This window comes from Pyrgilauda ruficollis, unplaced genomic scaffold (assembly GCF_017590135.1).
Source record: "Pyrgilauda ruficollis isolate IOZ18807 unplaced genomic scaffold, ASM1759013v1 scaffold71, whole genome shotgun sequence".
NCBI lineage: Eukaryota > Metazoa > Chordata > Aves > Passeriformes > Passeridae > Pyrgilauda > Pyrgilauda ruficollis.
In genome coordinates this window covers 3,366,851-3,382,534 of record NW_024528933.1, presented here as the reverse complement: position 1 = coordinate 3,382,534, position 15,684 = coordinate 3,366,851, and the positions used below count along the sequence as shown (strand labels likewise).

The 15,684-nt window shown below is 36.3% G+C and overlaps 1 protein-coding gene across 15 annotated transcripts in view; it reads right to left on the bottom strand.

Moving 5' to 3' along the window:
• Positions 1–15,684, bottom strand: part of MPDZ (multiple PDZ domain crumbs cell polarity complex component) — a 93,689-nt gene that overhangs the window by 51,809 nt on the left and 26,196 nt on the right. For 13 of the 15 annotated variants that reach the window (XM_041485530.1, XM_041485532.1, XM_041485535.1 and 10 more), the window contains 9 exons: positions 14,224–14,338; positions 11,807–11,895; positions 9,980–10,175; positions 8,613–8,711; positions 6,622–6,701; positions 5,776–5,922; positions 4,387–4,554; positions 3,234–3,419; positions 277–486 (listed from right to left, as the gene is read on the bottom strand). In XM_041485530.1, the coding sequence (XP_041341464.1) occupies positions 277–486; positions 3,234–3,419; positions 4,387–4,554; positions 5,776–5,922; positions 6,622–6,701; positions 8,613–8,711; positions 9,980–10,175; positions 11,807–11,895; positions 14,224–14,338 (1,290 nt within the window). The remainder of the gene's footprint in view (positions 1–276; positions 487–3,233; positions 3,420–4,386; positions 4,555–5,775; positions 5,923–6,621; positions 6,702–8,612; positions 8,712–9,979; positions 10,176–11,806; positions 11,896–14,223; positions 14,339–15,684) is intronic. The other 2 variants (XM_041485533.1, XM_041485545.1) reach the window with 1 other exon arrangement.

Sequence of the window (15,684 nt, the reverse complement as noted above, 5' to 3'; positions counted from 1 at the left end):
ACCATCTCACACATTCAGAGAACCATGTAAAGTGTACAGTGTACAATATTATGCCTGGCAACTTTCAGCCCTGAAAGGCTCCGCTGGTTGCAAGGTGCTTTGCTGTTTTATCTGCAAGACAGGTGTGCTAGGTCCTGCAATCACTACACCAGCAATATACTACCTCAGCCACTCCTACATGTAAGGCAATAGTTGGGCCACCCAGCTGTACCCCAAAACACACAAAATTATGGAGAACTCAGGATCAGCATATACTAGCTTCAATTATATTCTTACAGGCAATGGTTTGGCAACTCCTATTTTAACTGCTCCTGTTGGGGCTCCTTTCAGTGCTTGCACCGCTTCCTCCAGGCTGCCATTTTCCAGGTTGATATCATTGACAAACATAAGCCGATCTCCTGGAAGAAGTCTGCCATCTTGCTCAGCCACACCCCCAGGAACCAACGAGCGAATCACAATTACAGTGTTTGCTGGATCAACAGGATCCTAATTAAATAAAGGGAAACAAAATATTTAACTTTTTTTACTCTTTTGTATCTTGAGAGGAGAATTTTTATTCATGAGCTTTTATTAGCTAGAGTTGTGTTATTAAGAAGTGCTGCTCTCCTCTAGATGAGCCTTCAGTAGGAGCAAACCATCCTGTCTGTACTGTCCATACATTTAGACATCCACTTATTTTTAATTCTTAGATGTGAAAATTTTTACTCTTTTCTAGGTGATGTTCCATCATGTATCTCCAGTATAAAATACTACTATATGTGCACAGTGTTGTCCAAGCACACCAGAAATTCATAGACTTCCTACTGTAACAACAGTGTTGCAAATTCCATCCTCCCTTACGCTCAGAGGTCTGAGAACACAGGTGGGCAATGCAGACTGAGGCAAATGTAGCACATGCACTCTATTGGAACGAGTTACTTATTTTCATTAACTGTCTTATACTTCATGACCTTGCTCAACTGAGAAAGCAATTTTCAAGAGGCAAGGTCTTGTGCATGCCTAATGAAATACTTACATGAGAGAGGAACATATTAGTCCTATTTTGATAGGACTAATCCACAACACAAAACAAAGTGATGTTTGCTTTTAAGAAAGAAAACTGCTTTTAAGTGACTGTCCTCCAATTTAGTGATTTTTATAAAAAAAACTAGCATCAAATACTAATAACAGGAATATATAATTCTGCTACAACAATTATCACACAGGCAAAATATTTGTGTGATTCTTACAGAAATACATTCACAAGGAACATCATGTTAATACTTCCAACATGCAGTTCATTTGAGAGCATGAACAGAAAAAAAAACCCAAAAAATGTAACTATGTACCAGCTTTACTGAAAGCAAAAGTAGAGAAAAGTAAACACCTACAAACCAGCATGCAGCTGTAACAAGTTTTCATGTCAAGATGTACACTTGAAAGGACAGACATCATCAAGGCAACATGAAAAAGCCACAGGAATAGGGAGACCACTGAAAGCTGGTGTGAGAGAGAAGTGTTGATGGAGGGAGGGAGAGAGGGAAAGAGGGAGTGAAGGAAAGAAGGAAGGACACCAAGACGACCTTTAACACTTGATGACAGTAAAAAGAATGCCATGGAGCAATAAAACACTTCCCAAGTCAAAATATTACTAGCAGCGCTGCTGAGCATTGGCATCTTCCTCACTATTTTAACAGTAAATACTTACACTGTCACTTCAGATGGCACTATGTATGCCACATTTTTTGGAAAAAAAACAAAAAAAGAAACAAGCCTCTCTAGTCTATGTGACCATCTTCCTTAGGGTTAGAAATAATGTAGACCTTTCTACAGGCCTGCTATTGTATAAAACGTAAGGAATGTATTAGTATGAACATAATTCTCCTCAAGTTTAGTTCACTGTTCACTGAAAATGAATTGAGAATTTGATGGAAACAGAAAAATAAAAATGTAAATCTCCCTGTAAATTTACTGTTCACAGTCTTACAAGAAAGCAAAACTTTGGTGACTAAGTGAAATTTTTTACTGCATATCAAAGGAGAGAACATATGACAGTACCCAAATATTACAACATCAAAAAAAAGCTAAGTATTAGAAAGATGACTAAAGCTAGAAGACTAATTCATATTTGAAAAATACATTAACCAACTTAATGCACTTCCCACAAGCCTTTAGGACTATTATCCATAAACAAAATTCAGTCACTAGCCATATATGCACCCACCACTTGTATTAATCCTCAGAAGAGGCTAAAGCGAAAATATCTTCTGAGTGCTGACATGGACTCAAACATTCAGGTTCATCTGTGATGTCTCACTGCAGAGCATCATGAGCAGCACTTTAAAAAGCAGTCCGTGCTCAGCATTCATAAAAGACACTATGCCTTTATCCTTCACATTATTACACTACACTGCTCTTCACCTTATCAGTGTGCAAATGCAAAATCTAAGCCATAGCTTAATTGTAAGGAGTGCCCTGGGGCTGTAATTTCCACCTGGAAGTGATCTCCAGATGTAAATGCATTTCTATGGACAAGATCCAGCAGAAACCTGGAAAGAAACCTGACCTCCACAGCACCACAAAACAGCTCAGCAAAAGCCTGCACTGACCTCAGGGAGAAATTACTTGACATTCAATTAAAAATTATCCACTAGAAAACTGGGAACAGGAGGAATATTTGTTCTGGCATCCTTACCAAGTGAAGACAAGACACAGACACTGAGCTGTTGATTGGGACACACCAAGATACATATTTTAGACATCCAGGAATTCTGAAGTCAAACATAAAATGAATGGGGATGTTTAAGCATGTCCCTGACAGACAGCAGCTAAGCAAGGGATTTCAGAATTACAGCTCTGGATTTTACTAAATCCTGCTTTAAGCATTTAAGTCCTTTATTGGATCTTGCCCTAAACACCTCACTGCAGGTGCAAAATACATGGCTAAATGCCTAAATATGCTGGCTACATAATTCATTGTCCTTGGGTCACTAGAAGACAGCTTTCTGAAAACCCTAGCATATAATGGATTATCTGCTTTTCTGAACCAGTATTACCATCATCATTAGAAACTGTTGTCTTAATACAATGAGAGGAATATGTAATATAATTACTGGAATGACTACGAGTTGTGATTAGTTCTGCTCTACTGCTTGGTTTCAATTAATGTTTATCCTTAAAATGCATAGAACATACTACAAGATCCAAACAATATGCAGTATTTTGTACTCCATCCAAAGAAGTGCAGAAATTACCTGATAGTCCAATATGCTAAATCCAAGCCCCATACTCCCTTTCTCCAGCTCAATGTGCTGTACTTCTGTTTCCCACATTGCCAGAGATGAGCTTTGCACCTCTTCCACACTCTGACCCTCATCAGCTGTTTCCAAAGTTGTTCCCTCTGTGTCTGAGGAGCCAATGAATCCAAGTTCTATGTGACCCTGAGAAAAACAATAAATGTTCACCAATAAAATGTGGGCCCTTGAGAATCTTTAGAGACAAAACTCTGCGTATGAAAACAAGATGAAACCTAAGTGATATCTCTAAACACAGAAGAAGTGCACTCAGAAGATTTAATGAATACTGATAAACCTAGCACAAAATTTAAATATCCTTCATAGCCAAGCTGCAAGTATATTAAACTACTCACTAGAAAAATATTTACAAAATGGAATTCTGTCAAATGAAAATCTTCAAAAAAACTTTATTAGTATATGCATTCAAATACATGGGCAATATATTTTATTAAATGGTATGTCTAAAATATGCCTTCATTAAATGTAATCATACTGACAGTAGCCAGAATACTCAATAAAAGTAAAAAAACAAACAAATATGTACATACACAGACTGTTCTTCACTTGGTTTCACAGAGAAGTTAGAAACTATGATCTGAATTTGGTGCCTTGCTCAGAACTCAGAGTTAACTGTTTCTCTTTTCATACAAATACTATTGCTTTGTATACTACACCCTAGGCCATTCCTACATGTTTAGTTCACCAGGCTGCCCAGAGCTGTGCACTAACAAGTGACAGAAGTGTCAGTCAAGGAATGCAAACAGAGTTATGTGCAAATCTAGGTAGCAAAGTTCAAAACTACATTAAATACATTCAGATTCTAAAGAACCCACAGTTCAACTTGCTATACTCCTAGATCTCACCTACAGAACAAGAAGTACAGTACTTAGAGAGACAGCCCCCACATCCTAGAATATTTATGCCTATGATCAGCCAGGATACATATCTTCTGGGGGCTTAAAAATAGCCGATAAACATTATTTGCTGTTTCCTGCTTGTCTGGCTCCAATTAAAAAAAAATTAAAATATATTTATAATCATGTAGAAGAACTTAATTTTTTTTTTTCTCAAGGAAACTGTCATTTTCAGTGATTGCTTAAAGACAAAATACCTTTTCTGTGAGCTGAACCTCAGATAGGCTTAGACTCTCTAGTATTTCTGGCTGAGTAACAGGTGGAGCTACTGGACGACAGCACACCATTGTCACCTTAATAGGCAGCTCTTTCAAGATATTGACCACATCCTTGTGGTTTTCTCCAAGCAGAGAGATCTCATTTACCTCAAGAAATAAAGAATACACACTAGTTAGAACTATATACTATATATACGACAGTATATTTCTAAGCACAGTAAGAAAAATGAGTAAAAAAAAAACCCAAGCAAACCCGAACTCACTAAACACTTCATTTAAAAGAAGTTAAAAAAAGTAAAATAAAAGCAACAAAAATCCCCATGCTAATAGACACTTTCAACCCTTATTTTCTACTCAATCCAGTGCTCAGCATCAAGGTATGTATTGAACTAAATGTATGGTCTTTTAAAATGCGTGACACCACCCTACAAACACCATATACACCGTAGCTTCCTGTTTCTTGCATTAATATAAACGAAATTCACATCTTAATTCTAAAAGAATAATTTAGAAAAGTAATTAGATGTTTAGTCCCTTCACTGAGTTGGGATAGTCCTATTAAATCTTAACACTTTTGTTACATATTCTTTTTTGGTGACTGTCTTGATTTCAGCTGGAATAGTTAATTTATTCTCAGCAGTTGTGCAATGTTGTGTTTTGGATTCAGTTTTGGATTAGATAACCCACCAATGTTTTGGTTGCTGCTAAGTTGAATCATGGACTTTCTTATGTCTCATGCTCTGCCAGTGAGGAGGTACAAAAAAGGAAAAAAAAGATATGAAGGAACACAGCTGGGATAAGTGACCCAAATTGTGGATATTCCACACCCTAGAGCATCACATTCCCAGTATATAACTGGGGAGTTAATTGGAAAGTGCACTGATCAGAACTTGGGGACAGGGTCTGGCATTGGTCAGCAGGTGGTGAACACTTGTACTGTGCATCACTTGAAGGTTTTTCTGCTTTTTACTATGATTATTATTATTATTATTATACTTTACTTTGTTTCAGTTATTAAACTGCCATTATCTCAACCTACAAGGCTTTACTTTAGATTCTCCTCCTCATCCCAGCAGACCGGGGGTGAGTGGGGTGGGTAAGCAAGTGGTTGCATGGTGCTTAATGGCCAGCTGAGCTTAGACCATGCGAGAAACCTTGGACTATCGAAAAATCAGCTACCAGTTAAGAAATGTATGTAAGCACATGTACTCACATAAATATACGTAAGTACATATGAAGCGACTACTCAACCACAACCTGGCATCTGTTAAACATACATCATTTCCACGGTCATAGCCTTTGAGAAAGGCTTTACTGCTCAAAAACCTTACTGAATGCAGACTAAGATAAAGCAGTACTTCATCTTACTTCCAGCAGTTCATCTCCACTGAACAGCTTGCCACTTCGTCCAACTGGCCCTTCAGGTAAGATAGATCTGATGAAATGATGACCCACTGTAGCTTCAAGGCTTATCCCTAACCCACTGCTTTCACTAAATTTGTTAACCACAGCCACCTAAAATAAGATGTAGAAATGGTTACACTGTCATATTTACAGCAGGATCCATCACTCTCCACTTCAATTTACGTGCAATTAGGTCAAAATTCCAGAAGTGAGAAACCAGAAATACTGTCATGTAAAATGGGGAGTCAGGTAAAAACTGACTTGTTGGTCACACACCACTTGCAATACACAAGTGGGAACTGCTTATGACAACAACGTATCTAATAATACATACTTCTGCAGACACTACATCTGTGACATACAATCTCCTAAACTGAAATACTACTTTTCTTCTGTATCTACAGTATATGTTCTATGCATTATTTACATCATTATGTGAAATCATTTATTCAGTATGCAGAATGAGAATGAAGCTTCAAGTTCCAGCTAATGAAGTGAGCTTTGAAGTTCATACTAAATTTTTTTTTTCTCTAAACACATTTATCCTCCTATCCTGAAGCTAGAAAATCGGTGAAACAATAGTCATGAGCACAGTAATCTAACAAGTCTGCTATGGTTTTGATAAAATACAGAAAAATACATATCTGCATTCAAAGTCTATAATTAAAATAATCTTAACATACTAAGGAGCATATGTGTAATTTTCATACATGAAGGAACAAATGCAATACAAACATAATTCCATCCATATGTTGTCAACATAATAGATGCACAGATGAAAGAGATGCATATTTAACAAAATTTACCTACCACTATCTCATAATTGGAACCCATAATCCTCTGCCATTTTATCTTTGCAGCCGCTTCTTCTGTACTAGTTAGCTGGAAATCTAAAATTTATATTTAAGATTATTGTGACAGAGAATTAAAAAACCGAGTCAACTCCTAAAACTGATAAAGTATATGGAACATGCATAATGACACAATCATTCCCATGATGTCAGAACTCTCCTAAATACGACTAAAGACCTGGCATGTTTAGTCTCACCAAGCCTAGGGTTACCAAAGCAAAAACTCACAAAGCAGTATAACGATTATAAACATGAAAAACTAACCGTGTATTTTGAAATACATGAAGTTCAGTCAAACAGCTGGGAAAAAATACACTAGCCTCAGAGCTGAGTCTATTTTTTGCAATTTTTCAAGATAATAGGCACAAAGGATATGAAAAGGTTGTGTTCAAGCCCTATGTTAAATCAGAATACATGTGGGCTGCTCAGATTGATTCATGGGGATGGCTAGAATACTTAAAAATGCACACTGATCCTTTTGGACAGGCCCTGTATTTTACACAGAATGTCCAAAAAACATAATCTGGAGATCTTACACTTTTTTTTTTTTTTTTAAACCATGAGCACAACTGTGAAAGATTTTTCTGAAACTGTAAGCCCTAAAGGTCAGTAACAGAATGTAAGAAGTCCAAGTTCTTAGCTTTTTTTTAAAAAAAATATTTTAATAGCTAAAGAACAGTAACAAATTTGGAAAGGAAGGAAGTGGGAGAACTGATACAGTGACAGGCTAGGTGGCAAATTGTGGCAAATGTTAATTTGACTGAAAGTTTATTTGCAGGTTTGAAAAACAGAGAAATGCTTTATTCCTGCTCATTTCCCCCTCATTCACATTGTCTAGGCTCTATGGCAGAAACCAATAAAAAGCAGTATTTAGATACAACAGCCAGCAAACACAGCAAGTTTAACAGGAACCTACATAGTCAAGGTCCATGGTCTGGGCTGTGTCTACAGTAAGTATCAAAATAAACTCTCCAGATCTGAATGCTCATCACAGGCAAGGACAAGAATTTTCATTACAAAGTTCTCAAATCCCACTGATTTTAGTAAGAATAGAAAATTACTAGGAGCCTCAGACGGTGTTTTAAGTCTAGTCATTGCCCAGAGACATTACTAAGTATAAAGTCAGATGTTGCATGTCATTCAAAGAGGACAATACCTTCCCCAAACCCAAGACACAGCAGTATCTGAAGGGAGGAAGTTAAAAAGAAATTCCTTCAGCTATCCAAGAAAATCAGAAAGCATGAGTTATGAAAAGATACATATTGCAGAACTTTTCAGTTCCTTTTACTCCAGAAGCACAAAAATGTTACACATCAAGTTGACATATCATGTCTAAATCTGAAAAGCATATCATCACACAGGACTTCTGAAAATGCCAAACAGTGCTCTAGGAGATCAAGCTGGAAAAAAAACCACAGTAGAAAATAGGAATTTTGACAAAGAGTATGAGAAAATTTGGAGAATATCAGTAAACCAGAACTGACTGAATTTCAGACATTACCAGAGAATACTAAACTAAATGTAAGTTCAAGAATTTGGTAAAGGAAATTCATCAGAAGATGTAGGAGTCCTGGAACTGTAGCTGGGCAGCTGCAGACAACTGGAAAGACAAGAGGAAATGGGAAGGAAACGGGAAGGAAACTTTTTTCTTTTTTTCCTAGACTAGACTAAGAAGAGTAGATATGCAAAACTAGACTAGGAGAGGGTTGAGCAAGTAGCCAAAGCAGACTGCTTCATGTGATATCTTCAGCATATAATTATTTTCAGACACATACAGTAGTCTTGTTCCTACAAAACTTACGATTAAGACTGCATGACTAAATGTATGACTACTTTGACTTTCTAGTTCTACCTCAGCTACAGAGCTTGCAGAAGATGGAAAGACACACAAAACACCTGATCTTTGTGTAAGCACACAGAAGGGCATTTTCACAAAATAAAATATTAAACCTTGAGAACCTGTTTCCAGTTGTTTCATGTCATCTCCAATATTTACCACACTGGCACTGCATGGCAGTGATGGGGATCCCTGTTCTGTTTCACTGTTATCTGAAAAAAAGAAGAAATCTTTTCAGCTATTTAGGTATTTTATATGTCACAATACTTATCAAGCCCACAGGTATGCTGTGGGGCACCAACTCTCTCCTTCACTGGACTTCAGAGTACCCATATTTGGCAAATGGAATCTGGCATGTGTGGCCCAGAAGAAACATCATATTTCAAAGAAATTGTCTTCTGTTAATGCATTGCCTTGTCCAGTGAATTCAATGAAAGAATCTGACAAAAAACCCAGCACATTATCAGTACCTGCATTTCTACAACTGAATAAAAACACATCTTAATATTAACATTCTTTAGCATTCTTGTATTAATTTTTTTTTCCTTTGTGCAATTCAGAAAACTGACACTGAAAACAAAAATGCTTCAGCCTTGGACACCTGCATACCTGCACACTTTTACGTAGAAAACCTCTCCTACCACCAAGTTCTGTTATGGCTGTTGCAACCTGTCAGATGGGTTGAACACCTGCTGGCTGGAGAAACAGCATTCTGAACACTTGGCCTATCCCTCTCATTAAAGGTGGGAGTGGGAGGATGACATACAGGTAACATGCTACTGGCTCTCTGAAAATCTTGTGTGAGATGAGAATTAGGCCTCTATTGACTACTTGTGACATACTTTCACTGCTGTTGTTTTGTGCTTCAAGACCCTGTGCAGATACCTTTCATTCAAACACACTGACTTTCAAGATGTGGCACATATACTTAAATATGAGAGTATGTAAGATAAAGCTGCACTAATCTCATGTCATCAGCAGGAAAATTACTACTGGTCCTTGGCATCTGAACATTTTACACATGCATCGTCAATACCCTATCAGCCCCTAAATACAGGCTACTCCTCTCATTCCTGTACCTTGTAACAAGCAAGAGTAAAAGGGGATGAGATTGATTATGCTCATCAAGGAGGACCTTTCTCTGATTGCTTTTGAATGCAGCTTTTACTCTTGAGTATGAATAAAACATTTGCTGCCTTCTTACCATTCAAAGATTTGCAGGATCAAAGGTTTGAAGCAATTCAGCCAGAAGTGCAAAGCAGGAAAGAACTTTCAACACTCACTTTGAAAATGTAGCAAATAGTATCACTGTGTCTAAAAGATTAATCAAACCATTGTAGACAAAACTCTACCCTCATGCACAGCAGCTACCCATTACCATCTGTAACAGCTACCCAGAATGAATCTGGCCCATTTTATTTACAATTTGCAATTGAAAAGAAAAATGTTTCAAGTTAGCAGCAAAGCCCGTTTTAATTACCTTTGGCTGTGGTACTATCCCTTGTTTGGAATAGTAAATCCTGCTCAACAGGAACACTGAAGTCCTCCTGGGGTAGAATACGATTTTCCTGCTTAAGACCTCTTCTGATCAAAGTGAGGCGAACCGTTTGTCCCGTGTGCCGCAAAACATCAACTGCTTGCTGGTTAGTAAAACCCTGAAGATTTGTTCCATCCACCTGCAGGATCAAGCAGCTTTTCAGTTCACCCACAGAAAAAAAGTTCAGAGCAAAACAATGCAGTGAGCTCTCAGCATTTGTTAGCCTAAGCAAAAAAGCAAGTGGAGGGGCAAGAACAAAACCTGTACAATTTTATGTAATTGGATATGCTAAGCACACCCACTGGAGTACCCCAGAGCTAGGTGACAACCAGCACCACAGCAAAGAGGGGAGGAGAGCCCACCATGGTGCAGCCAGGCAGATCTGCTCTGCAAGGTGGGAGAGGATATAACATGTACTGTGCAGGGCATATTGCACAGCCTGTTGCTCAACCACTTCATCCATCCCTACCTCTGAGGAACAATACTGGGTGAATAAACCAACACAGCCATGGCTATGAGTTCTGGAGAAACAAGAGTAAGGAGAGAGACACTGATCCACTGGGGCAGAAAGACCTACAGAGTGCAGTCATTCTGAGGTCAAGTAAACTTAGATACAGAGAAGTCTACCAATGAACACTGTGAATTCCAATTTCCAAACAAAACACTGTTGCAAACAACCAGATATTATCACTGGTTCATCATTTTAAGAGTTCAAATAATAAAATTTTAGCCTCCGCTATTTGAAATTATTTTAATATCTCATTAACTCAGGCTTTTTTCTGGAATTCAAAACTTTGGCATTTCTCAATTCTATCCCATTATCCCCACCTACCACCCACCATTTAATCCTTCTTCTCCCTGCAAACTCCATTGTATTCTATTATTTCTACATCTACCCCACAGTGCCTTAAATTTCTCAAATACTTACAATACTATATTCTTTGACTCCTGTACTTGTTTCTACCTATCTACACAAAACACCTGATTCATTATTTTAAGTCCTCCTAAATTAAGAATGAATCCCCTGGACTCTTAGTCATTTGTTGTCCTTCTCTGAAATTCTTCTAAATCTAAAGTAACTAAAAATCAGGTGGGACTATTTTTTCTCCACACTTAAACCGTATTTAAAAAACGTTTTTTATTCTTCAGTGTCTAAGATCACTCAAATAATTTTCTCCTTCTGCATCTGCAGTAGAAGAAGAAAACAAACTTTGGAATAATCCATTTTAGCCGTTTGTACTCAGCATGTAAATCATTACAAAAAAGATATGTACTTCCACAAACAAACATGCAGGCACTTCTGGAGAGAGACCTGTTCTTAGAGCTGTTTTCACTTAAATGCAAGGACAGATATATGAGAGACACAAAAATGCACTCCTTGCATTCAGGACCTGATTTCCACCACAAAACCAACAGTTTATGAATGAAAATATGTTCTTTCTCTGAACATCTAAAACCTTTGGACACAACTTTTAAAAATCATTTTGAGAACAGTTGCCCAATTTGAATCAAACTTTGAATTTTCACACTTACCTCCTACTGATATGAAGGATGTATAATGGTATATTCTCACATACAAGATTTTTTGAAGAACTACATGCTACATGCAGGTAGCACAATCAGAAAACACATGATGAGATTCTCTGTCAGGAAAGGACTCAGAACTGCAACACTGATCCTTAGTATTTCATGAGTATGAAATTTTCTTTACAACATAAAGAAGCAGAGTCTTGTAGAGAAGCGACCTCAGTTCATCCTGTGTTTACTTACAACTATAATTTGATCTCCCACGTGGATTCTGCCATCATGTTCAACAGCACTGCCTTTTGTAATGCTTTTCACAAAGATACCAGAAGGTTCTGGGATGAAAAAAAAACAGGGAAAATTAAGTTAATTTATTAAGAAACAATTTAAATAATGCAACTAAAGGCATCAATCAAAAAACGGGGAAAAAAAAGAAAAAAACAATCCCTAAGATAATAAAAGAATCATATAAAGAAAGCAATGATTTGAGAAAAACAGATATATTATTATCATCTTAAACAATGAGTCAGATTGTCTGTTTGCATTGAATCAGATTTCACTCAAAACCCTTCAATGCCAAATACACAATTTCTGACGCAAAACAAGAAATATTCTAACTTCCTTTAACCTAAATGTTGAAACCAACATAGAAAAAAAACGTATTTCTGACTTTTGCCAGATTTGGACAGAAAATTCAGCTTGAGTATACTAATCTGGTAATTTCTGAATTTTCTAGGTACCTAATAACAGCGCAAGAAAATGTATGCTTGGATTGCCATATTGGGAAAACGAAAAATGAACAGGAATACAACTTTACATTTGAATCAGTTTTTAATTGTTGTTATCAGTACTTGATAAAAAGGTCACAAAGTTTTAAAAACTGCAACAGAACAACAAAATTAAACAAAAAAAACACCCATCAAAATAGAAATATTTTAGTTATTAGGTAGTTACTACTTTTGAATCAGAAGGAAAGTAATACATAGAAAACACCTAGAGAAGGGACATTTTACTAAAAGAAAACATTTCAAGAAAAACACTTGCTTTGAAACAACTTCAACAGCTCAATAAAATACAAATATAAGGAGTTCCTACATTCACATTTTGCACAGTTTACATTAAATAAAATACAAACTGGCATGAAATCACTCTGACGGTCTTAGGCCTGTAACAATGATATCAGAAATCATAACAGCATCTACTTTCTCTCAACAAATGTTCTCACTCTGTTAAATGATTATGTTTCATGTGAACATAATCCACTACAAAATGTATTTTAAAAGCTGCCATACCCTTTTCAGGCCTCAAGCTAACTTTTTACTGGCCCTCAATAAGACAAAAGTTATAGGGAAGGAGGGTTAATGACTCAGCTTAGAAAAAACAAGATTACATATATATTCAAGTCACCTAATTGAAAAGTCTCTCTTTCTCTGTCCGGTTTTGGTATTTTTTGGGGGTGGGTTTGAAGAAGCTGTTTGCCCAGGCTTTGTGCATAATTACATGGCTGATCCTCCTAACTTCTAAGCATTCTTATATCCTGTAAGAGCTGTAAGATAACATGACAAGCTATTTGTCATTTACAAAAAATTCAGAAATGTTATTTGTTGTCCAGTAGTTTTATTGCTGATTCTCTGACAGCAAAGTTGTTCCATAACTGTCATGCCACAAAATTGAGTTTCCTAACTAGCTCCTGAGACACAAATATTTCTAACATAGCTACATGCAGCACATTAACTTCAAACTGAAGACCAATGACACCCAAATACTAAATCAGTCAAAATATGCCCTCAGATCTACGCATGTTCTACATCTTCATTTGTCTTTTGAAATTCAGCTGGAAGCCGCTAAAGAGTGGACTTGCATGAACGCTGACTGTCTGGTCCTGTGTAAGTCCAGTTTTCTCTGATCCAAAAAATTATAGCTAGAAACTGCCAAAAATATAGAATGTACCTATCCATACATTATTCCAACAATATACAAGTGGATACAAGTCAAAGCAACAGCTCTTTGAGAAGCTTTATGACACACTCAAAAGACATCCCTTCCTAGCATTACTGAATTTGCCAAATTTCCCCTAAGGAAGCCTAAGAGCTCCGGATTATTTTTGTAAAAAATGTAGTAGAAATTACAAAGTAAAAATAAGCAGCTTATTTATTTAAAAAAACAAGCAATTTATTTACTTAAATCAACTTATTTATTGTCTGCCATAGCCCACACAGGTGAAGAAACATTTATTACATCCAGAAGTCAGTAAAGAATTTGTGATGTGCTAGAAGCATTATGCACATTGTTTAAAAATTAATAACAATCTCTTAAAACTAGTCAGAATGCTACTGTGTTGCTTGTAAGGAAGCTACTTCTAAGAGAAAGGGCTCAAACGATTTTACCATTGTTTTTCAAAAACACGTAAGTACAAGTCTAGCCAAAAGTGAAGATAAAACCAATTTAAAAATACTGAGGTGGGATTTTTTAATATCAATTGATTTTATTCTGAACATCCTTTTTACAAAATGAAAACCATTCTTTTTCCTTTTCAAATTTCAAATAGATTTTAGATGGTTAAGGGTTTTTTTAAGATAAGTTATATGAAAATTAAGTCTTTGATGCACATGTACCATAGTATGCAACAGACTGCACAATAAAGTGCAAGAATCAACAATTACCTGATGTCTTGTCTCCAATGTAACCAGCAATAGTTATTCCTAAACCCTGGTTGTTTTTAGTGAGTTCAACATTGAATTTCTCCCCCTCTTCACAGCTATCAACAGAAGCATTGTCCTAAAAAGAAAATGGAGATTAGAAAGGAAGCTCTTTTTCTTTAAAGATTCACCACATTCTTTAATGTCAGTAAGACATAAAATTAGAAAAAAACACAAAAAAGGAAGTATGAAATTTGCTTCTCTTCTTACTTGCTGTTCATCAGACAAGCAAAAGGTAGGTAACATTTCTCAGGGTAAAGCAATGCAGGGCAGGTCACATCCTCCTTCACCCCACTGCTCTGGGTTATTACCTTTAACCTAGCAAATCATTATTTAATGAATCAAATGATTGGTAAAATTTGTACAAATTAAACAATTAATTTCTTGTACAGTAAGTTACATATATATTTATATGAATATGTAGCTTGCTGACTTTCTGGGACCTCCTCAAAACTAGCTTTAGATTGCTGTGTTATTAAAAAGAAGAAAAAAAACCCCAAATTGTATTTTCTATTCTATTTGTCTAAATTTCTGTTCATTAACTATAGGTGTCTTTTTAAAACTTGCAAATTTAAAATCTGCTAAAAGCTATTACTAGTCAGACAATAATATTTCTTGCTTTTGAAAGGCTTTAAAATTTCATTTTAGCATATAGCAATTATATTTCCAGCTAGCTAAATAATTACAATCTTCATTAGTACCTGCTATAACTCTCTGAATTTCAATAACAATGGATTTTGGGGCTATTTAATTACTTGTTGTTAATGAAAATGGAATATGTATTAAAATCCTATTTTAACAATGGGGGTTTGTATTAAAAGTTTTTATTCTGCCCTTTCTGCATGCCAAATAGCAGCTAAATTTTTTTTTTTTTAAGTGCCAATATGGCAACAGACAGATTTTAACTAAAGCCAGTTTGACTAGGTAAGTATGCACCAAAAAAGATTTCAGGAGAGCTATTACGCTACTTCTCAAGAGAATCTGACTTGAGCACTTTATCCAAGCAACTCCACCAGAAACCAAATGGAAGACAAGAAAAATAAATTTCTAATGTATTAATCATCCTTCTCATTGAAAATACAGGATTATTTTGGCCACAGGTAAGGCCACTAAAAAAGATCCAATTCTTATAGCTTCCTGAATTTACACAAGAGAGACATCTGCAGGTAAAATGACAAGAAGTGCCCATTTTGCAAAGCCAGGAAAAAACTAAAAATCAAGCTGTTTGAATCATCATGTTCACTCCCAACCCAAATCAATGAGTTTTGCATGACTGCTAACAGGGGTGCTCCTTCCAAGAATGTGACTTTGTGTAGGCAGGAGCAGTTTAGAAATAGCCTGCCTCCTGCCAGCAAAGAAGTAGCAGGAAGCAGTTTTGAAAAGTATGGAAATTGGGAAGGTGGCAAAAACCTCAAATTGTGCCCC